This window comes from Apteryx rowi, unplaced genomic scaffold, assembly GCF_003343035.1.
Source record: "Apteryx rowi isolate R43461 unplaced genomic scaffold, aptRow1 scaffold_828, whole genome shotgun sequence".
NCBI lineage: Eukaryota > Metazoa > Chordata > Aves > Apterygiformes > Apterygidae > Apteryx > Apteryx rowi.
Window position 1 is genome coordinate 184,572 of NW_020451125.1, and position 24,305 is coordinate 208,876.

General features: G+C 36.9%; 1 protein-coding gene across 1 annotated transcript in view; it reads left to right on the top strand.

Annotated features, from left to right (window-relative positions):
* The window catches only part of SNTG2 (syntrophin gamma 2), a 180,830-nt gene that overhangs the window by 100,287 nt on the left and 56,238 nt on the right, over nucleotides 1–24,305 (top strand). The window contains exons 10-11 of the mRNA XM_026089676.1: nucleotides 7,545–7,674; nucleotides 15,328–15,366. Coding sequence (XP_025945461.1) covers nucleotides 7,545–7,674; nucleotides 15,328–15,366 — 169 coding nt within the window. The remainder of the gene's footprint in view (nucleotides 1–7,544; nucleotides 7,675–15,327; nucleotides 15,367–24,305) is intronic.

A 24,305-nucleotide genomic window follows, 5' to 3' on the forward strand; every position in this document is an offset into this window, starting at 1 on the left:
ACTTCTTCATCAATGACCTGGATGAAGGAACAGTGCACCCTCATCAAGTTTGCTGATGATACAAAACTGGGAGGAGTGGCTGATACCCCAGAGGGCTGTGCTGCCATTCAGAGAGACCTGGCCAGGCTGGAGAGGTGGGCGGAGAGGAACCTCCTGAAGTTCAACAAAGGCAAGTGCAGGGTCCTGCACCTAGGGAGGAATAACTCTATGCACCAGTATAGGTTGGGGGTTGACCTGCTGGAAAGCAGCTCTGCGGAGAAGGACCTGGGAGTGCTGGTGAACACGAAGTTAAGCATGAGGCAGCAATGTGGCCTTGTGGCCAAGAAGGCCTATGGCATCCTGGGGTGCATCAGGAAGAGTGTTGCCAGCAGGTGGAGGGAGGTGATTCTCCCCCTCTACTCAGCCCTGGTGAGGCCCCATCTGGAGTACTGTGTCCAGTTCTGGGCTCCCCAATACAAGAGGGTTGTGGCACCACTGGAGCAAGTCCAGCGTAGGGCTACAAAGATGATTAGGGGACTGGAGCATCTCTCTCAGATGAGGAAAGACTGAGAGAGCTGGGCCTGTTTAGCCTGGAGAAGAGAAGGTTCGGGGGGGATCTTATCGATGCATGTAAGTATCTGAGGGGAGGGTGCCAAGAGGATGGAGCCAGACTCTTTTCAGTGGTGCTTAGCGACAGGACGCGAGGCAACAGGCACAAACTGAAAAACAGACAATTCCATCTGAACATGAGGAAAAACTTTTTCACTGTGAGGGTGACAGAGCACTGGAAGAGGTTGCSCAGAGAGGTTGTGGAGTCTCCTTCTCTGGAGATATTCAAAGGCCATCCGGACAAGGTCCTGTGCAACGTGTTCTAGGTGACCCTGCTTGATCAGGGGGGTTGGACTAGATGATCTCCAGAGGTCCCTTCCAACCTCAACCATTCTGTGATTCTGTGATTCATATGGCTCAGGGCCGTGCTCTGTCAAGTCTCAGACACTTCCCAGGATAAAGAGTCCACAGCCACACGGTGGCAGTATTTGATACTGGCACCTGTGTCAGTATTTGATCACCTCCATGGCAAAAAAATAAAAATAAAAATCCTATTGTCTAATTGTAATTTGCCATGTTCTAACTTCTGTTTGTTGCCTCTCATCCATATACATAGACAATAGAACTTTACATAGCTAAATTGGGTGAAATGCATCTCACTTGGATTATTCCTAACTATAATTATGCTGAAATTATAAAACACTTGCTCACAAGTACACATACACCCTGTTCTCCAGCCTACCACAGTGACCGGTCCTACTAGACATGCTGCACTCAAGAGAGGACAGTAGCACAGTGATATTGCATATAGCTTTCAGTAATTAAAGCTGCTCCTGTTTTCCAGCAAAACTCCTCCACCTCTTTCTTTCATCTGTTATTTCCATACAAATAAAGCATGCTGAGTGTGACAGACTATAATTCCACAGACTTTTCTCCCTGCAGCAAAGCCAATTAAATTATCTCATATCTGCATTCCACTCTCTTGTTTCTCCTTCAGCTGCTTGTTTTCTGTCCTACTCTGTCCTGTTCATAGTGCCAGTGTAACTATTTGTATGACTTCATGAAGAGCAGGATAAGAGACCCGATCAATGCTAAAACTGTCCCATCTCCCCACTCTCCTTTCTTTCTGCACGTATTATTACAAATCTGATGGAATACAGCTGGGAGTTGCTTCTACTGGCAAATCAGCTAAGAACATTTCTGTAGAAGCATAATCTTTGTGTCACTTCACTTATCTTACTCTACTACTCCAAGTTTAATACAAAATAAATCAAACTTACGGCTTGGGAAGCAAAATGTTCACCTAAAAAACATGAAATGCAATCCAAGTTTGTGCTTAATAGCTTGATATATTTTTAGCTCCATAGTTTCTGCTAATAGCCCAATTGTATGAGTAACTTGATCATTATTTGAAAATATGAGGCTATATAAAATCTACAAGTACTAAAGCCCCTCATTTCTTAAATTTCAAAGAGATAAAGATTCAGAGAATACTTTCTTGGGAATTTCCATTCATATCCACCCATAATCCATAAAACTTCAGCCTAAATAGAAATAGAAATTCTAGCAAGAGTGCCATACAGTAATGTAGATAAGCCAATAGAAAATGCTGTAAGAAACACAAGAAAATTTGAAGCCCGTCATGAAAACATGTACAAACAGGGAGGAAGACTGAGTTAGGACCTGGGAAGATGTAAAGCTGATTGAGTGTGTCTGTCTGTAAGAACATGTTAGTAAACTTCTTTGGATAAAACAGCTGCTGCTGTCAGACAGGCATCTAGACTTTTATTAAGGAAATACTATATAACTTTGAGATAAATCTAAAGAACAGACTGTTTCACATGCCACAGAAACTGAAAATCTTAAAATAGCTTTTGCTGAAATCCTTAGCTTCTAAAAAAGTAGAAATTTAGCTTTTCCCATTTCAGTTGGCACTGAGAAGGCATTTTCTCTTATAAAAGTCCTTTTGCTTAACACCTCTCTAATAGCTAATGGCTCTATATGGCAAAACTCACAGTGGCCATTTTAAGTTTTATTAGTGTTAATTATTATTAATTGCCAAGAAGTGTCAAAGTCAGGAAGCGAATTTAAGTCTATCRATGCCTATCTGTTATTCCGACTGCCATTTTCACTAAAACAGTGTTATTTTATTAAAAGAAATTAATGTAATTAACAAACCCCAAAACAGACCAGGATGCAGATTCATCCATCATTTCACCATGAAAGTGGGATATAAATAGACTGAGTATATAAAACTGTGCCACATGCTCCTGAGTGGTTATGCTTACAAGAAACAACAACAAAAAAAAGTTACAGGTAAAAGGCTGGAAATAATATCAAAGAAACATAAGGGCAATGTGGCCCGAATCCCTAAAGTTTAGGAAAAGCAAACATTCTAAAATTCTTATTCACACTCGTGCAATGTCCAGTTAAAGATAGTATGGCCAGATTCAGTAGTGTCCAGCTACAGAAATGTAGAGTGAGAGAAAGCTGTAGAAACTAACAACACAATATGAAATATTAAAAGGAGACTATTTTCATCAGAATTTTTTCTGCATCTGAAGTGTTTGTACTTTTCCCCATAGAAGTCACACATCAGCAAAATGATCTCTTACATTTAATGCATGAAACACATACCTAACAATTAATGTTTGTTATCCTTCTTCCACACCTGAGGAAGAGATAAGATATTTTAAATGTTGGAGAATGATGGCTGGCTCCAGATGATTGTCACTTCACAGCCACAATGATGCTGTCTTTGAACAGGCTACATTGGAGAAAATCATGCATCTCCAGTCTTTCAAGATGAGAAAAGRGCCTTCAGTTTTCTCAGCCTGGGAGTTTAAATGATACTTTCTCAGTAAGACTAGTTATACATGATACATTCAGTGATTGCTGCTTTGTGGTGAAGAATGCTTTCAATCATATCAAAGTGGGAAAAATTCCATAAAGTTGATGCATCTATTAAAGTGGAGAGTTCTGTATTTGGAAGGACTTTATCTTTTACTTGACTCAGAGATGAGTTTCATGAGCTTTGGTAGTCAGTTAAAATAATTATGTAAAATTCTTGATAATGTCATCCCGTCTGTATTTGAAATGATACTGAGAGTAAAGCACCAGCACACAATCTTCCTCAGAAAAGTAACTGCTTACATTTCTGTTTTCTTTTTTTTTTTCTTTTTGGGGGGTGTTTTTTGGTGACGGGGGCATTTAAAGAGTCTCAGAAACATTTGAAGCATGTTTACCTTCTATATAGTTGTGTATAAGTTGTATGTTGTAGTCAATATTCATTGCCTGCTGTTTCTAAATATTACCAGGCTTTAAGAACTGCAGTCCTTTCATTTCTRGTTCTATTTGCAATAATTGGTACAGTAACAGGAAAAGTAGAAGAGATGGGAATTTCCTCTAGCTGTGTCTTTCAATGGGCAGAGGAAAAAAATAGCCAAAAAAGATGTATCTTATCATATTTTGTGGTGATGAGATGACTACATAGCATCTTGAGATCTCTCAAACCTGTTTTTCAGTATTCAATAGAAAACAGATAAAAGGAGTAGGTGCATACTGGTGCATTTCCCCCCATTCCCACCCCCATGCTTTGAAGAAATGGAGAAAGGCATGATCTTTAAGCCTCCAGGATTTATTTTCTCCTGAATTTCAATGCTGTCGTTGTGCTTGCATTATTTATTGATTACTTCATATAAAAAGAAAAGAAAAAAATTAGGCATTCAGTAGTTTTCTACTTAGCTTTTATTTTTAGCTTCGATATTTGTTTTTACTTTTTGCCGTATATATATTATACTTTTCAGACTACAGAGTAAAACAGAACAATATGTTATGTGATTTGTAGAGGGAAACTACTGTAATTAAAGGCAAGAAATAATCATAATAAAGTTGAGTATGTTGAGAACAAAACCACTGTATTACCAGCACAGACTTACTGGCTGGCATCTGTAAACTTTGCTTGTTCTTTTTCTGTTTCATTTCAGTCACTTGCTTCAAAGGGGACTGCTTTCTGGTAAAACCAGCTTTCTGCTAAAGTCACCACCAAGCAGTGTGACCACCTGTGGCCCATCAGAGGCCTTGAACCAGAGAGAGCTCCTGAGGGAGGATGCAGCCATCCTGGTCACAGGCTGCAGGGGCACATTGGCTGGAGACCAGGAATGGGGTCAGCGGAGGAGGTGGTTGAGCTATCAGTTGAAGAGGAGATGAAGGAGAAGAGCAGCTGCATAGCATCATGGAGGATGAACAGGAGATTGCCAGGTTCTTCGCAGAGACTCTGGGGGGACAGGACTGCGCCTGTCCACCCAGATTGTTTCATATGATGAAACAACTGTCTCTGTAGATGAGGGGAGAGCAGTGGATGTTATTTACCTTGACTTTTGGAAGACTTTTTGCAGTCTCCTGTAGCATCCTTGTAGCCAAATTGGGGAGAATGGACTAGATGAGTGGACTACAAGATGGATGAAATTCTGGCTAGACTGTTGGGCTCAAAGGGCAGTGGTTGATGGTTCAAAGTTTATCTGGTGGCTGTTTACAAGTATTATGCCTCAGTTGCCTGTAGTGGGGCCAGTAATATTTAACATCATTGGTAATCTGCTCAGCTGGACAGAGTACATCCTCATCAAGTCCATGGATGGCATCAAATTGGGAGGAGCAGTAGACATGCTTGAGGGTRAGACTGCCAGCAAGAAAGACCTCAGAAAGGTAAAGAATGAGCCAACAGGAATCTCATGAAGGTCAGCAAAGACAAATGCAAAGTCCTGCACCTGGGTCAGAATAAGCCTATGCAGCGATAACTGGTAGGGAACAGTTCTGCAAAAGGGCTTGGGGATCCTAATGGACGGTACACTGAGCAGAGATCAGCTTTAAGCACTTTCAGTGGTGAAGGCTAACACAAATGGGGCTGTATTGGTAATAAAAGGGTCTACAGGTCAAAGGAAGTGATTATTCCTTTCTGCTTTGCATTTGTGAGGCCACATCTCAAATACCTGCATCTAGAATACTGTGTCCAGTTTTGGTCCTCTTGTGGAAAAGAGATTTGTAATGTAAACCTGTTAGCCAGCAGGTTGGACTAGAGGACTTTTGGGATCCTTCGCACCCTGTTCTTTGGTTCTGTGCAAATAGCCTGTGACTGAAGCATTCAGAACTCTAGACATGTTTGTTTGAATCTGTCAACTGGCTTTTATAACTGATCACCATATTTTAATAAGGAAAAGGATGTGACAACTGGAGTTTGTAGTGTCATCTGAAGTATTGCCAGCATCATGCTTTCAAACAATAAAAGATTAGTTCRTTTTTATAATAAAATTTGTTTTGTTTTGTTTCTATCTTGATTGTTTAGTGCATTAGTTGTTAGCCTAAGAGTTTATTTCTGTGATCTTTCATCAGCCACTTGTATAACTTTGTGCCACTTGAATAGGGCATTCACATTGCATTCATTTATGCATCTACTCTGAATGAGTTAGAATCCTAGGCATTCTATGGATTCAGTGGAGGACATTTACTGTTTCCTGCTTCACTGAAATATATCTTAACTTTGATATTTAAATTTGATGTTTAAAGTAGGCATTCTGAATGGCTTAACTTCGTGACATCAGATTCAGTCTCTTTCCATGCTCCACTGTCTACACAGATAGTAATAGAACTTTCCTATCTCAGAGGGGTGTGTGTATATATATATATATATATATATGCATAGGGATACTGTCTTGTGAATATTGTATTTGATGGGAATTTTATAATACCATTTTGAGCAAGTATATAGATTTGAGTCTTCATGTGCACCGTCAAACTCCCTATGAATGACAAATATTAGGTTAATTATTTTTTCAGTAGGTCATGAGTAAACATGCCTTGTAACCTCCAAGTGTCACTTTGGATGCCCATTTTGACATATATCATAAACTAAACATTACTGGACTTGACCTTAGATCAGAGGATCCCAGGGAAACCCTGCAACTTCGTAGAGCGCTATTCTTGAGTCAGTATCTTATTTTCTTCTAGGTTAGTTCTGAAAAGAAACCAATATGACATATAAATATAAATAATCTGCTCTACAAATATTGCAGAGAGCAGCAATTTTTTCCAAATGATATACAAAAGAAACATATACACAATCTTTCAACTATTTAGAATTGTCTTTTATAGGAGTATTTGAGCTTTCTGAAGTTCTGTTGCTGAAAATAATATGTTACATATTTTAAAGATACCTAAACCAGTGCACTTCCATGCCACTGCTTAATTTTCTGTTGTTCCTACCAAAAAATCTAATAGTTAAAATGCATAATGATACCCCATTCCATCATCCAGATGTGTGGGATTTCAGAGGTATGTGGATGGTGCCTAACTTACTGCAAGTAGTGAGGAAAGCACTGGCATTTTCAGAATAAAGTTGTTATATAAAAGATGCATAAAAAGTGAATAAATGCAATTAGAAATTAGCATGTGTAGATGCTATTAAGAAAAAGGGCCTTATGCTGAAAGATTCTTTAAAGAAAATTTTAAGTATATTCTTATATTCTTCAGATATTCTATGTCATAAAGGAGCCTAAAGGAAGCATTGCTTAGAATTTTATATAAAAAATTATAGGAATCCAAGAAGTTAAAACTAGGGAAGTCAATTCTTTGCAACTTATACATCCTTAGTATATGAAACCAAAATGCATCAAATGCAGAAAAAAAGTCTTTTTGGTTTCAAGATTTGTTATAGTTGTTCACAAAAATCTAATGCATATGTCCTTAGTCTGCTACACTAAGTTCAGTAATTATAAACATATATCTATAYCCTAGCAAATGATCAGGGCGTACAGATACCGGTACAGAGAAAGTTTTTATTGTATGTATTGCTCCTGATACTGTCCATTATTATCTTTCTTTCTTTTGCCTTTCCTTTGCTTTGTAAAGTCAAAACCCCAAACTTGTCAAAGATTGTAAAGATCACTTGAACCCTGAAAAATATTGGGCAGTTTCAGAAAACTGACTATCTTCCTTTATGGATATGTTTCTTCTTACTGCAGATCTAATGCATTTGAAGTGCTGGCACTCGATGGAGTTAGTACTGGGATACTTCAGTTATATACAGCCCAGGAGAGTGCTGACTGGCTGAGAGCAATATCAACTAACATCAGTGATTTGACACTTCAAAATGTATGTTACTTTCTGCATATTTTTTGTCTATGCTGTCTTAAAATTATTTCTAATTTCCAAGGGCAGAAAATAATTCACATTTAAGATACAAGATATAAAACAAATGTGTGTGTATTGGGAGGAAAAGAAGAAGGAAAAGAGAAGAGACAGGGTTTCTGGTAAATCAAAACAGTCCTGAAGTTTTCAAGACTTGCAGTACTATTGTAAAACAGAGAACAATAGAAATTCAGGTTGCCTTTATCATTTTAAAGATTCTTTTAAGGCAAAATATTCACCCTTTCTAGTCATTTCACAGAGCTTTGGATAGGGCCAATTATATCACTTTTACATTCTCGAAATTAGTGTGCTTAAAACATGGATTCAGAAATTAGCATTTGTTGATTTTGAAGTAGGGATGTGGAAATTTTGTAACTAGTGAAGTGTAACTTATAGGGGCTCATTGGGAGGCAGTATTTTTTACCTCTCTAACTTGTCTAGGAATTGGTTTATTTAAAGTCTTATGTTCCATCTTTTTGCCTACAGGTATAAAGGTGCTTGTGCCAGTGTAAATTACTCCTGTAAATTCAAAAGTAGCATTTGTTATTGAAAACAGAGGTACTAAATAAACCCTGGAGAAACAGAAAATCATTATTTGGACAACAGGTTATTATTCCAAGAAAGAACAGCTGGAAACTATTGAAGATTCTGGAATGAAACATAAAGTCAAATAGGCAACTTAATAATGTACACTATTGAAAATATATACCAGTCTTTATGAGCTGGTAGAAATCAACGATGAAAAAAATACAAGCACAGTTTGCCCTGAGAGAATTACCTGGGCAAATTTTTAATCTCTTTCTTTAGATGTGTTAAGACTGAAACATCTTCTATAAACCAGGATCTGGTAGAATAAATATCTTTAATTTGTACTCCAGGTTAATTGATGCTTAGTTATTCAGATTATATTGTGTAGAATTTGTATCAGGTTTRATCAATCTTTGATCAAACTAGATAATAATTTGACTTTTTTGGTCTTCAAAAGTTACTTGGAATCATATATTTGATCACAGTAGTTCTTCTATTAAATTAATTCTTTTTTTTTWATCTGAAATTATTTAAGGAGATCTTTGACAAAATCAATATATTTGCTTATGATGTATCCTTTATAAATATTCCCTTCTAGGCACTATTTAGGTAAAGTTACCTCGTTTAGAGGTTATTGTTTCTATTTGATAAATCTAGGAAAATAATATACATTATTCAAGAATGTTCATAATTGCCTGCTGTGTGAATAGTGGAAAGCAGTTCACTGTAATATTTTTAGAGCAATTCCACTTCCTAGTTCCTAATCACAATTCTTTTTCTTTCTAAAAAATTCCCATGAGTTAAAGCCATTCCAAGTATGTAGCTGAATATGACAATAAAAAGTGGCTATAAATACAAGCAGGGTATTTATTAATATATTTTATTACTGGTAGGGTTCTGGTCTGGTTCTTTGGAACGCAACGTGTGTGGTAGCATGTGTCCTGACATAGTATCCTCACTGTGTTGTGACCTGTCTGCAAGAATATTTTGTTATCTGCTGAGTACTTTTACTGATCTTCATTTTTCAGTTATCTATCACAATATAGAATTGTGTAAACAAAATACTGCATCTTGTGTCTTCCTCTTTGGGAGGGGTTTCATCAAGCTTTGTTAACAGCAGTGATAAATTCACATGTTTTAGGTCAGSTAGAGAGTAATCTCTATACAGATCATATTAAAGTGAGTAAAATCTTTACTTGGATTTAGTGCTTAACAGGCTGTGACAGATGTGCAGCCTTTGGAATAACTGAACAGATCTGGCCACAGTGCTATTTTAACTAATTACTAATCATCAGAACAACAGATGTAAAAGTCAATGAGAAACCATTTTATTGCAAACCTTTTTTAAGATCAGGAATGTGAGGCTGGAATGCAATTTCAGTAAAAGTTTGCAGTAAAAGAAGGCTCCCTGACTCTGAGAGAGCCAAGGGTCTATTTCATATGCACAGTGCTTAGGGCAAGGCCTTTACATTAGACTTCTTGAAAATCCATTCAGAATGCTTTTTATTACATTATTATCATCTCACAAATGGTCAGTATTTTTCTTTGATCATCTTATTGAAGTTGAAGTTAGGCTTTGTATCTGTAATTCCTCAGACTTTTTTTCCTGTATTTGCCCTTCTTTAGTCCTGTAAAATTTCAACCATTCTCCAGGAGTCCCTGAAGATAATCAGGATTCAAAGATTAGGGTTAGGGTTAGGGATTAGGGTTCAGCTAATTTCCTAACTTCTCAARGGTTAATTTCATGAGTTCAGGTGAACACTGAGTTCATTGGCTTCTCTAAATATTTAACCTATTCATTTTCTGTTCTGTCCTATGCTGTCATGTCTGTAGATAAATGAATTCTGTTAGATACGTGATCACAATGGACCTTGTCACTAAGACTATCGGCATCAAGAATTTCAGCCTTTTCACCTGACCATAAGTGAGCTTATAAAAACTCACTTTTGCTTCTATATATTTTTAGATTTTCTATGTTTATGTTTATGCTTCTTGATTTTAGCAACTCTTCCTGCACCTTAGTCATTCTTACTTTACCTGTGCCTATCTGTGCCTCTTCTATATACATTCTTTGTCATACATGTTTGCATACCATTTGAATAATTTCATTTTGACGTTTAGTTCTTGAAGAGCTCCTGATGCAGGTGAATTGTTCTCTTACAACGCACCCTATCTTTCCTACATCATAATCCTTTGCCACTTTGCCCTTTCAACAGTTGGCAGCTCTCTGCCAGATCCCCTGCTGATGCCAGAAGACAATCCTAATGTAAGCAATACAAAAATAACTCTGCCACAATCTGTCACTTTTGCTAATGCTGGTCTACTCTTTTGAAGTACTGAAACATCTAACTTCTATGCAAAGGCAAGCTCACAGGGGATCAAGTGAAAGGGAGGAGTCGTCTTTCAATAGTGAAGATGTGAGAAGTTGTCATTGCCTAAGGATAACTACCACTGAATGTTAGCATAGCTAGAAAGTGTTACTCTGTAGATGAAATAATGATTCTGGTATTAGCCTGGAGAAAGTTAGTTCCTATAAGACAGAGAAGCACAGGGAATATAGCAACATGGAGAAAGATGTAAGCATGTCTTCTCAGCCTGCCTTCCTGATATTTGCCTTGCAATGCTGAGCTAGGAAAGCCTCCCAGTAACTGTCATCTTTACAAGCAATACAGATTTTTTCTAAAGATCCATGCCCCCCATTATTCACCATTCTGTCCATACTCTTATTTTTTGCATACTTTTCTACCAAAGAGAAACTTCCCTATCCTCTTCCTTTGTGATTCAATCCTCAGTCTCCTCAGTGTGCTCCAAGATCTTCACATTTACCTTTGGAGGAGGAAGAAAACAGAGATGAGTAAGCACCTTCCATCTATTTCTTCTTACAGCCCTTTTCTCACAGAAGAAGGTACAGCTAAAGACACTGAGGGAAGAAAAGGAACAGAAACTGGCAGTGAAGCTGCCATAATGAATCAAAAAGCATAGGCAGCAACTTGATCCACATGTGCTTCTCACTGCTACTGTTTGATTTGTTTAGTTAGAAGGTTCTTTGCGGGGGAAGTGACAGCGCTGTGCAGGAGGTGTTTTTAGGAGACAGTTCTTTGGAATAATTTAGAATCCCCCCTCTGTTGTACACCATTCAGATAGCTATCTATTAAACATTTTTAGCTTGTGTCATGGGCTTTAATTATTTTCTTTCACACATAACACCAAACATTAATATAGACATGATAGGTAGAAACACCTAAAGTTGATGTTGCCAGTTCATTTGCATCATAGAAACTTATTTCTTATATTTATAGCTCTCTCAAGGTTTTCTCTTTTTTGCGGTGTGTTCTGAAGGCGTTGTGTTTTTCAAATTTAGTAACAAATTTAATAAATGAGCCGTTCATAAACAGATAAGGAATAAAAAGATGCAGTTGTTCCACTTTAACCATTATTTATGATATTTTTAAATCATTCCAGCAGCTCACTGGAGGATGATAGAAACTTAAAATTTGGTGTCAAAACAAGGATATTAATCCTAAATCATATATATGCTTTTGACAGCTGATTTAATTTCCATGTGTTGTATGGCTTAAACATTTTCTTTTACGCTTACGTACATGTATGCTTATGTACATGTATATCTAAAACAGTGGAGTGAAATTTCAGTTTGAGTAGGGAGAGATTTATGAAATATGAGCTTTGAACATTCATATAAAAAGGAAAGAGGAGTAGGTCTTTCTTTCTTTACAAACCAATATATGAGGTGCATGTAGATCAAAATGAAATCAGTTGTGTGTCCGTAACCTGTAGGAAGCGTTATACAAATCTTACTGCTCAATGATTATACAAATCATTCTATTGTTGTCTAGGGGGTAGTACCACAAGATAACATATCTTTTCTGCTGCTTCTTTTTGTTTTTAAACTCAGGAATTCCCATTTGGAAGTACCTCAGATCAAACCACTGAGATTGTAAAGGGTAGTCAGTAAGGGTAGGAATCCTGTCACCTAAATTTAGCCAATCAAATAGGATCCTCTTACTGTGTGAAAAGAGAAATAGACAGCTGTCAAGGTCTTCATATGTCTCTGCTGATTAGAAAGAGAATATTGATCTATTAAATGTATAACTTTTTTTTTTTTTTTTTTGAATTGCCAATGTTAAGTGAGGTAAATCCCAGCCTGGGAGGTATTTAGGTTTAAATGAGAGTTCTGAGTCACAGCAACCCCATTCTCTTCCTGCCTCCTGCAGATACCTATGCATTCATTTAAAACACAATATATTAATTACAATTGTTTAACAGTTCTAGTTATCTGACTCAGCCACTGCACTCTTTGTAGATCCAGATTTTTGGTTTTAGCTCCCCTGCTGTCCCAAACACCCATTACTGTACTGCAGTGCTGAAAACTCATGCATTCCCAACAAGGTGTAGCAAATTCCATTTGTATTCCTGCCACAATGCACCAGCTGTGGAGGGATGTAGGGAACATATGGTGATGTGCAATGTGGAGAGTGCGTACTTCCCTCTCCTCAGTCCAGTGACATAGGGGCATCATGTGATGCAGAAGGAGATCTTTCCTCTTCCCCCACTTATATCAGGGCTGTAACCATCCCTGCTTTGAATAGAGAATGAGTTAAGGCTCTGTGGTGAAGAGYGGAATCCAAAGCATTCTTCCTTATTGCCCTTACCAACTGGAAGCGATGCTGTTCATGAGGATGCTCTTCACATTACTTTTCTCTCATTCACCAGAGATTATGCATGGCCAGTCTCACACACTTTTTCACAGGCACATCTGAACATAGTAAGGTAAAAAGTCGGCTAACAGAATTTCTTCCTTTTATAAAGAGAACTTAAAGTAGTTTGATTTGACTGGAAAGCAGGGTGAAAGGAGACAGGATCACTGCTTATTCTGTTTATTTGCACTGTATTATATTATAGTGATCTTATAATTTAGTGTGTCTGTGGTCACCTGCAAGAAAATAATATTTTCTGTGTGCATGCCTTGGTTTCTGAGTAGTTACTTCTTGTGTATATATTTCTCTGAAGCATTGGAGAATGGCTGGAGCTGAAGATAGGCAGGGCGTGATGGTATTCCCGGTGATGTTAAAGTATTTCAGATGCCTTTTTGTTATGTCTTTTCAAATGCACAACATTAAGCCCACTACCAATCCCCCAAATCAGATTGATGAAGACTGCTTCCTTCTGTAACACTGGGCTTGTCACCAATCTGTAGCATGCAAGTTACAGACAAGGTTTCTTGGGTTCCCACCAGTTTGTTACTGTCAAGGCCCTGAGAGTGCCAACGACCTCTGCCACCCCCCCTCCCAGGGATTTGGCCGCATGTGCTCAAGGCCAGTGCTGACACTGTGCAGGTGTGCAGCCGGGGATGAGGCTGCTGTGAGAAGAGCTGTGGGAGAGAGCTGGGAGAAGCCTTGCTGGGTGCTCCCCCTTTGCTTGGAAGCCGCATGTTGGGATCGCTCATCCTTGGTCTTTGCCTGAGCTACGGTGCAGATGTCTGTGCCTGCAGGGCTGTGACCTGCCTCTGTTGTGGTGGCCCCACTCCTCCTCTGGGGTGGCAGGGCCCCTGCAAGGGGCTGGCGGACCCTTCCTGCGCACCATCAGATGCCTCGCCAGGGTGATAGCCAGGCCTGGCAGCTGCCCCAGGCTCCCGACAAGTCAGCTTTGGCCACCTTATCACCCAGGGCCTCAACTGGCACACCTGCACGGTTCAAATACACAATTCAGTTCAAGTGGGTTGCAAAACTTAGTGGGGAAAAAGACACCTTATGGCCCACTGTGGGTTACGGATGACTGACAAGTYCTTATAGCCCTGGGGCCTTTCTGTCATCCTCCATGTGTACCTTAAGGCTCTTGCTATCATCCTGTATTCCTCTATGTTGCATTTCATTCTAAGGTCATTTTGTTTAGGGTGGTTCTATACAGAATAAGCACTTGTTATTGCTATTGATTAGTTACAAATATATACAAATGTATATATATAACATTACACCCCACAACTGCAGTTTGCTATAAAAAAAAAAGAGTCTCATGCTCTTTAGATAATTATTATGGCTAAACAAGCTGTAACACAGCTCCAGACATGCCAAAGCAGGTCCAGACAAAGCCCAGCAAGACCTGAGGCTGGTGGTGTTAGCGTAGTGCAAGGCGTGTTGGCCTCTTACAGTCATGCTCTGCCTTTGAGGTTTACCCACAGATTTCGTCTTGCAAATTGCTCTTGCTCTTGCTAGGATACTGGTGATAGCCTTGGATTTCTTCTGCTCTTTTCCAGTGACTGTATCTTTTCCTGTGTATAATTGTAGCTTTTAGTCTGTTATCACAAGCTTTTCATTTTTTTATAAAATGAGGGGAAATGCTTTGTGATGATAAGATTGTTTGGAAGGACTCATCAGCTGTGTGACTGTTTGCAGGTTCTATCTAAATACAGGGGAGTCTTTCCTTGTAGTCATTCAATCTTTTCTTGTCTAAATCCCATATCTTTAGTTCATTGTTACTAATATTTCACTTTAAGAAGTGTTTCACTTTAAAGAAGGGTTTGTCAGGGTTTGTTCAGCAGTCATCTATGCCAATTATGACTGTCAAAGAAAAAACAAAATCAGCACACCTCTTCATTGACTAAACAGTGAGCAAAAAGGAAGATATCTAACTTTATATTGAACAAAAGGAAATCCTAAACAAAATTCCCTTCATCTGTCTTATATGCTACGTCCTTCATTTCACAAAGTACTTGAGCACATGCCTAATTTGCAGATCTGCTTAAGCAATTGTTAACTGAGATCTAAATGACATATCTACAGTACAGTATAATATTTTCACAGTGGTAAAGTACAATTCATAAAGCCAATACTTTATGAAGGATTTCCTGAAAACTCTGATGAAAGGTTTCCTGTCTTTTGAGTCCTTTGTTTTCTAGGCTTAGTATAATTATAATCTAGTATGTCTGCACTGAAAATGTATAATTTCTTATCAGTATAATTTTAAAGTACTAATACCAGTGTGCATTAACTATGTCAATGCTAATTGCCTCATAGTAACTCTTAGCATCAGAATATTAATAACTCTGAGTATTTTTCTATATCTGTTCTATAGATGAAAATGGCAAATAAATGCTGTTCTCCCTCAGACCAGGTAAGAATTTAATTGTACTATCCAAATGTATTCATCATTGCCAGAACAAAAATTATTGATTTTTCTAATTCTTGTCATTTCTTTAAGTTGCAAAATTTGTAGAGCTTACATACAGACATATAGTCAGTTTGCAAATTCTAAAACCACATTTGCAAAATCTGTTTTAAATTCTGAAATATCATAGTTAACACAGCAGATTCTCACTAATCAACAGTAATGAGTAGAACCCCCCATTTTAGATTTAAAAAATAAAAACAAAGGAAAACTAAAAAAAGAAGTCTATATCACTGGGTTAGATGGAGCCATGATCTAAGGTAAAAGAGGGAGACAGTGTAACTTACAAATATGACTTGGAAAACATACTGTATGCTTGTATGCCTATAGCTGCAGCGAGTCTGGCAAATTGATGTAACTTTTTATATATATCACATTATTATGCACAGATAGCCCAGGAATATATTGCAAATACAGTCTCCTTTGGATGTGTCATGCTGTGCAGACTACATGTTTGCAGTGACCATTTGTCTGGGGCTTYTGGAGCTTAGGGAGCCTGATGCAACATTGCTGCACCTCTAGCTAGCCAAATATCCTGAAGACCCAATGAATTTACTGCACTGGAAAGCCTTCTTACTTACTGTGGCATTGCAAAGTTTTTTTGTTTTTTTTTTCCATTTACTTTGTAAAATATATATATATATATATATATATATTTACAGGCTAATTCTATAATTCTGGGAAATAAATTGAATTTTATATCATAAAACTAATGAACTTTACATTTATTTGCTATCCTTGCATCAATCTGGTGCTGAACAGGAAAAAAGAGCCCAATCCTTGTCTGTTTCCAAGAATGCTGCATTTGCAGATTAAAAAAGTGAAAATTAGCCAGGTTTTCTTTTACTACTTACTGCTTTACTATAGAAATTTATTATAGATTTTTACTACAGAATTAAAAGACTGAGTCTAGAAGTATTTTATATTGACATCAAATAAATGTTTAAATATTTGTTATTAATTACACAGCTTGTATATTCTTTCATGTATCACCATTTTGTCATCTTATCTGAAAAACATACTTGGACATTTATAGACTTTTCTAGAAGTTATTAAAAATATCTAACCATTTACATTTTCTTACCCAGAAAACTGCTTTATTTTGTTATATTTATGTCCGCATTTTGGAGAGAAAAAAAAAAAAAAGTACACCTGAAGAACTACTATAAACTTTAATTCTATGCATAGTAGATACCCAAAAGTTATCCCTAAAACAAAATAAATACCTACATAAGAAGGGAGCATTTAATTATTCCTTCTCATTGTTAATCAGACTGATATGAAAAACAGGTGATTATGAATGGTAAGGGAAAAGATATTGAATTTGGATATATGTTGTTGGATGAACTCCTTACTACAAGTACTTTAGTAACTATTTTCATAGCATCTGAATCACATTTTAAATTTAATGATATATTATCTATAAGTTAAAGAAATGAAGAATAATGATAAATGACAATTGTTCCCTGTAATTGCTTACCTACCTGCAGTATAGTATAACTACTAGTGTAATTAATAATATGTTCCAAAATGTATTTAATGTTCTTGGGTCTATCTCTTTTTTGGAGCTGCAGGGGTACTGAAATCAAAGAAATGCCATATTTGCTATACTGTAGCATTCACATGAAAAGCTGAAAATGGTATTCCAACTTCTATTTTATTAAAGACAGAAGTAATAATTGACATTAAAATGTCTGCTTTTAAGAAGCTCTTTCTTAAATTAAGCACAGGAGCATTAGAAGCACTCTTCGTTGATACAGACAGCCTGTAGAGTTGCATTTAAAGGCTTTGGTTCAAGGTGCTGAGAGTTATAAGGTGAATGAAGATGATACAAGAATGAGCTTTTTTGTGGTAATGGATGACTTTGCAAATGATTGATTCTATTCTCTTAAACTTTATTTATCTCAATTTTTGTACATGTAATGTGATACTTTAAAAAAAGGAAGAAGKGTTCTTCCTCAATTTGTAAATATTGGGGACAGTCATACGACCCAACATTAGATGCCTAATTTGATTTCCCAAGTTAACAGGTTAGTCTCTATAAACTAGCCAGTTAGGGCAGAARAATATTCTTTTCCAGAGTGTTATTCAAATGTGGAACTTAATACCAACCAGTGTTTTAAATGATCCTTTATGAGCCTCTCCTTCTGCTTTGACTATRCTGGGGTCCTAAGAAGACCCCAGTAGCCTCTTAACTTATCATCTAAGGTAGGTCCCTAAAGTTAAGCAGTACAAATCAATCACCCTTTTTACCTTCAGAACATGAAAGGAAGGAAAGATGCAATTAGAACATAAATTTCTGGAATGGCAAATTTAAGGCAAGACTAATGTCACTTACATAATGTGTTTACAAACCTGAATTGATCTTGTTATAATTGATTTAAAAGACAGAGAAAAGATAAGCTTGAGTGAACAGAGGTAATTTGAAGAGCTTCCTTAAGTAAATTTTGTGATAGTTGCAGATTTATCCTTCTTTTTGAGTATGGACATTCCTGATGAATTAAATAGAGCCTTTGGGTTTCATTACTGTGTCAGTTGCCATGAGTTTTCTTCATTGCCTTCAGAATCCAAACTAATCTTTCAAAAAGGGGTGAGATCGGATCAGGACAGGTTCTATTTAGATTCTGTTTTTCATAGGTCTGTAACATACTAGGATTTGGCATCAACAAATACAAAATTAGTTTCTTAAACCTGGGTTTCTTGCTTTCCTTTCATATTGTCCTTGACTGGTTTAACTGGAAATATTATTCTGGAAATCCAGAACAAGATGAATTCCATGGGCATATAGCTAAGCAAATTGTAGAGTAAAGGGATGGAACTAATGGTTTTCAGGTCTAAAACAGCTGTATTTCTGGGTCTCATTGCCCAAAGAAAACATTAAACAAAGAGTTTGCACTTTGCCTTGCGTATAAGATCCAAAGTTAGGAAGAGGTAGTAGCAGAGGTAATGGTAGCAACAATTGTAATTATTATGACTATATTTATAATGTTAAATTAAACAGTACCAGGTCGTCAAGCTAATTGGCATAGTCTGGCTACATTCATACTACTAACGTTTCTTCTCCCTCCGAAGGAAGCATTTAAACTGGGAGGTATTTGAACTATTGGAATTTCATTTTTGCTAGTGCTTAAATCCCARACTGTTCTTGGGAATTTTTTGGAGACTGCTAGCTATCCCAGACCATGTCATGCTAGTTAGTCTCTGTCAAGGACTAATTATAAAAATTTGACAGGTGTATGCAAATAAGTACCACTGCTGAAGCCCTGACACTATATGTAACCTGTGTAGACCTCAGATGATTGGAAACATCAGGTACCTAGGCATTGGGTACTTTTAGAGCAGATTGGTGCTCTGCAAAGAGACAGGGAGTTTGAGCTAGGTTGTACATTATTTTATTGAGTATGGAGGATGTTTACAGCTGCCATTGTCCAAACATTGTAACTTTTGATTCTGTTTGATATAATTTGTTACAGTGCTCTAGAGACTTGAAAGCACTTAATTCTGTTATCAATAAGCAGTTAGATTTGTGACTCAGTTTTCAAAAAGAAAAGCACTACTGGATTGCTGCATATTTTTTATGAAACAGTAAATTAGGTGATTCTTTCTGTACAGAAAAAATAATTGCAGGGTTGTTGTTTTTTTAAGACTGTATGAGCATTTCCCATCTCCCACTAAAGCAATACCTTTTCTTCTCAGTATTAGGAAACTGATCATCGGATATTAATCAATACTATGTATAATTTTACTTTATATGCTATAAAACAGATTTTCAGTGTTTCCTACAATGTCTTTCCTTGTTTGTTTTGATTTTTTGCAGTTGGAGGAAAAGGTGAACTCTTTCCCCATCATTGTTTGCATATGTATATTCCGTTTGCTCTTTTGTAGTGATCATATGGATTTCAGTATTTATAACAGTCAGTGATTTAGAGCATGAGGGGAATTTCATGAATTTGGAACCTTGCTTTAGTTGTGTCTTTTACCAGACTTCTGCATGGTGGTGCACAGATATTCTTATCTGCAGCCCTACACTTGTGAAACTTCCACTATGTTATACCAAAGTTTTACATTTGTGTTTCTGGTACAGTATCACCAATCCATAACATGCTTTTGAATCTGCTGACACTACTCCAGAACTGTTCACTGGCCTTTGCAACCTGAGTCAAGGCCTACAAAGGGCACAGTAACGTACTAATTGAATTAACTGGGGTTTGAATCATTCTTTTGTTTTGTTTCTGACATATATCTTCAGTAAAGAAGTGGAGTCACTTGCTTGCCTAAATCATGGGCTTTCCATTGACCTCCAGAGGAAATCATACAGAAAAATTCTAGATACAATTAAATTCTAGATACAATGATTATAAAAGAAGAGCATGTACCTGAAAGGCCAGGACACAGATTAAGATGTGACCAGCAAGAGATATATAGGTAACAAAAAATTACCCTGCAAGTTCATTAATAGCAAGAAGACAACAAAGGAAAATATTTGCCTTTACTCAGTTTATCAGAGATCAGCCTTCACTAAAAAGGTCAACTGCAACAGATGGTTATTGCAAGTAATACTAGCAAAATATGGCAAGATCTCAGATTACAAAATGAGGGAAAGTTTTGGTGCTACTTATGCTTTCAATGACTTGTGAAGTGAAAAAATGGTCAGAGTAATCTCAGAGCTATTATCAAGATATCTCAGAGGATTTATGACTGCCAGCTGATAGATCAAAAGACTAGGAAAGGGCAAACACAGTGGCTGTTATTGAAAAGAAAGAGAGACTGGAGAATTAAGAGACTAGTCGATTAACTTCAAACCCTAGAAAGAAATCTGAAATAAATAAGCAGAACATTTGTATACAGCTGAAAGATAACAAGCAGATGAGTGGCAGCCATGAAGGATTTGTCAAGAATAAGTAGTGAATATCTATTCTAATTTCCTTCTGTGGTAGGATAACCCATCTTGTGGATGGGTGAGAAGCAGTTGCTGACATATCTTGACTTCAGTAAAGCTTTTAACACTTCTTGACATGAGAGTATTGTAAAAAAATTTTGTCCAGATTTCCTGGTACAAACTTTGTTGGATAATCCAAGAATAGGTGTAAATGGTTCACTTTTAAAACTAAATGATATGTTGATGGAGTCCTGAAAAGGTCTCTCCTGGATCTAATTCGCTTGAATATTTTCCTTCCGATGCATTAGCAAAAGTATGTGCACTAGTTTCGTAGACATGAAGCTGTAAAAGACAGCATTAGACATAAGAATGATCTTGGCATATTGAAGAATGAGTCTGAAAAACAGGATAGAAGCCAGTTCTGGTACAGCACATAAGCAGGAATAATCAACAAATATTTGTGAGAGGCTGGGGAAGCTACTTGTTCTTCCAAAAAGTATTTGGGGCCATAAACTCTGTTCGGCAGTTTGGTCCATCCTCTGTCGTCTTGCTAGCATTAGCGAGGGCATCGTAGTGCTACAGACACACAAGGTTTTGTCAGAAAAACAACAGGTTTATTATTATACCAGGCTGTGGTAGTCAGGCACAGGGCTGATTAGCAGGGACCCCTCAAAAGTCCCAGTCATATGGTTTACCTTAAATTCCCTTTTCTCCCTTTTTCTCCCTTCCAAATAAGCACCCCCCCCTTTGTTTAATCTTTCCTCATTGATCCCTATTTTTTCTCATTTTTACATTCTTTTTTGATTATTTCGGCCGTAGTCACTGATCCTCCACACCCTCAGTAAGCCAGCACCTCTCTTTCTTCTGATATTCTTCACCCAAGGGGAGTTCCTGATGCTTCCCTGTCATATATTTTGCCTGCCAGTTTATCCCATTATTGTTTTATTAGTTTAGCAGTGCTAACCTGGAGTTGGCCAGCCACTTTTTCCTGTACATTGTGTGCAATGTCCAGCAGTTTCTCACATTGTTACCTTGTCAGTTTAACCTCAGGTCAGAGCTGCATACTATAACTACAATGTCTCCTATGAGACTTTTGATAAAGAGGCAAGCATTCTGGGCTCTATGTTAGATATAGGAGAGTGTACACTGCAAAACATGCAAAGTGTTCCATCTAATTTTGTGCACTATGCTACGGAAAAGATTTTGACCAAAGGCTTTCCATGGCCTCTGTGGAAAGGTTGAAAGAAATTGAGTTTTGTAACTTAAAGAAGAGAAAACAGAGAGGGGGATATGAAAGAAGTCTTCAGAAATGGTAACTCGACATTGCAGAGTGGAAGAAAATAAATGTTTTTATGTGGTTGATCAGAGAACGACATGTGGAAAGAAGCAAGGAATGATGCTACACAAACTACATGTTATGATTCATGGAATTTTTGCTCCAGTTATGGACTGAAGGAGTTTCTATTTCCTCTACTCTAAGGATGAAGCAATTTGAGTCTTTAATGGAGAGGGCAAAAAAAAGTCTTGAACTGTAATTATAGCACAGATGACTCATGTTAGACATGAAGAATAGACTTCATCTCTGGTAAAGCTGATAAAGTGCTGGAGTAGATTGTTGGGAGAAATTATGGAGTCTCCATTCCCGGAGGTCCTTAAGAGGTTAAAAAAACATCTTTTAAAAATAAAATAAGTATCACGAGTCCTGCATTTCAGAGAGGGTTTTAAACAATTTCTCAGAAGCCTTTTTCCGTCTCTGTTTTCGGTGATTATATAAACCTAATTCTGAATAAGGAACTTCTCAAATGTGAGGGGTTTTCCCCCTGTTCTTCATAGTAGAACTCCTGCCTCAGGCATGCCATGAACTCTAGCTTCATGCTGCAGATTCAAACACTGCGTATACTCTTATAAGATAAATTTCTCTTTTTCATTTTCTTAAATTAGAGAAAAACGTTTTATAAGTATATCATATACTGATAAATTTAGTTTCTCCAAACTGTTATTCTGCAAAAGTTAGATTCTTGCAGACTATAGTTTTAAGACTTACACATCTAGAAACAGAGCAGGACTAAACTCCTTTGAACATAATGCAACCACTTAAAGATAGAATTGAAATCTTCCTTTGTGATTGCTCTTACTTTATTTATATGCGATGTCAGTTATGCAATTCTTAATGAAATTCTCTTGATCTGCTTTGGAGATTTTTTTGGGACCTCAGTGCTTTCACTGAAAATAAAAGTTGTTGGAACAAATAAGCACCACTTCAAAGTACCTAAACAGTTGAACCTCTAATCAGATAGTTACTATGAATTCCTCTGTGACATAAATAACTATTACTATTATACTGATTTTGAAGATGAAGAAACTGTAGATAATAACGTTAAGAAATTTGTCAAACCTGATGGAACAAATCAATACATTCTGATTATTCTTGTTGCATTTCTGAACATGTTTCAAAAATCTCACTGTGTACTCTAAAACAAACACATTTCACAGTGTGTCATGGTGTTTGTATGTTCCATTTTTCTCTCTTTAGAATGGAAAATATTTGTGTTAATGAAATAGTTTGTATTAGTTTACTTTTTTAAAGTTGGAAGACTTCAAAACATTTGATTCTAGAAACTCTAGAATGGGTCAGACTAAGGAATCCTGTCTCAAAGACTGACCAGTAGTTCCTATTGAAGAACTAAGTATATGAAACACAGTATTTAAACAGTGTTTCTTACCCTAATATTTTGACCATAGCTTCCAGCTGTCAGTTGCATTTATGGTTTCTCTGACAGTGACTGGAACAATGTAATTCTGGTTTTGGTGAAAAATCATGTTCTGTGATTAAGCTGTCTTCCTGATAATTTCATTGAGCTTCCATAAGCTCTTAGAATATAAAAGATTGTTAATGATTGTTCTTTATTCTCTGTTTCTGTACCATTCAGACCTCTCCCTGCTCTCTTTTCAATTTCTGCTCTCCAAGCTGAGTGCTGACCTACTGTATAGATTTCTTGTCTTTATGTCTGGACATCCATATTGTCATTTTCTGTAGTTTTTCTAGTTCTATTTTATCTCTCAGTTTTCTTTGTTAGTTTCTGCCTTACGGTTATGAGAAGGAATCTAGAGGATATAGTCTTCTGCCCAGGGAGCTCCTCTTCACAGCTTTTAGAACGAATTGCTTTTCCACTCAGTTTTACAGAGCAGTGATTTCACTGGATTCACACTATGACATCAGTCCTTCTCCTTCAGGAAGATTCTCCAATCAAAATTATGTTAACATATTTTTAAGCAGAATTATCATGTGATTGATTAGGAAATAACATGCAGAAGGAAGCTGGGAGTTAATTTTCAGACTGAATTTTATTTTTTGAAGACCTTTTTGCAACAGCTATAGATTGATATTTTTTTAATTTTCCAGAACAGCAGAAGAAACAATTTGAGTCTTTATTTGCTGAGGAGAAGTTTTTTAAGCTCACTTTATGGTGGTTGTAATTTTGATAAAAAACTAAACAGAAATTTAAGAAAACAGTAACTAAGGACCTGAGTTTTCCACTGTTACTTAGTTTGAGTTCCTGCTGCGCAAGTAGTCCCACTGATTTAAAAAAATACAAGAATATGTAAAAGAACAGGGCTTCTACTAATATGGAAGAACAAGAATCACAATAGTTAAGTAAGGTTTGACCATCAGCTGTTGAGATATGAATGTTGCTTTGGAAGGGAAAAGAGGAACAACTGTACAGCATGAATAAAGAAGTACATCTAATTAGGTAAAAATAACAATAAGATTCAGATTAGACTGCAATTAATTCTAAATTAGTTCTAAGTTATTGCAGGACATATGCTGTGGAGTGATTCCATGAAAGTGACAAACAGAAACACAGTGACTGAAAGAATTAGCAAGAGGAGCTGTGGGGAAAATTACAAAGGAAAAAGATAAGAGGTCAAGACAAAACAATTTAGGTTTGATTTCAAAAACATATTCTATAGATTGAACTGAAAGGAAGAGTATCCATAAGATTTA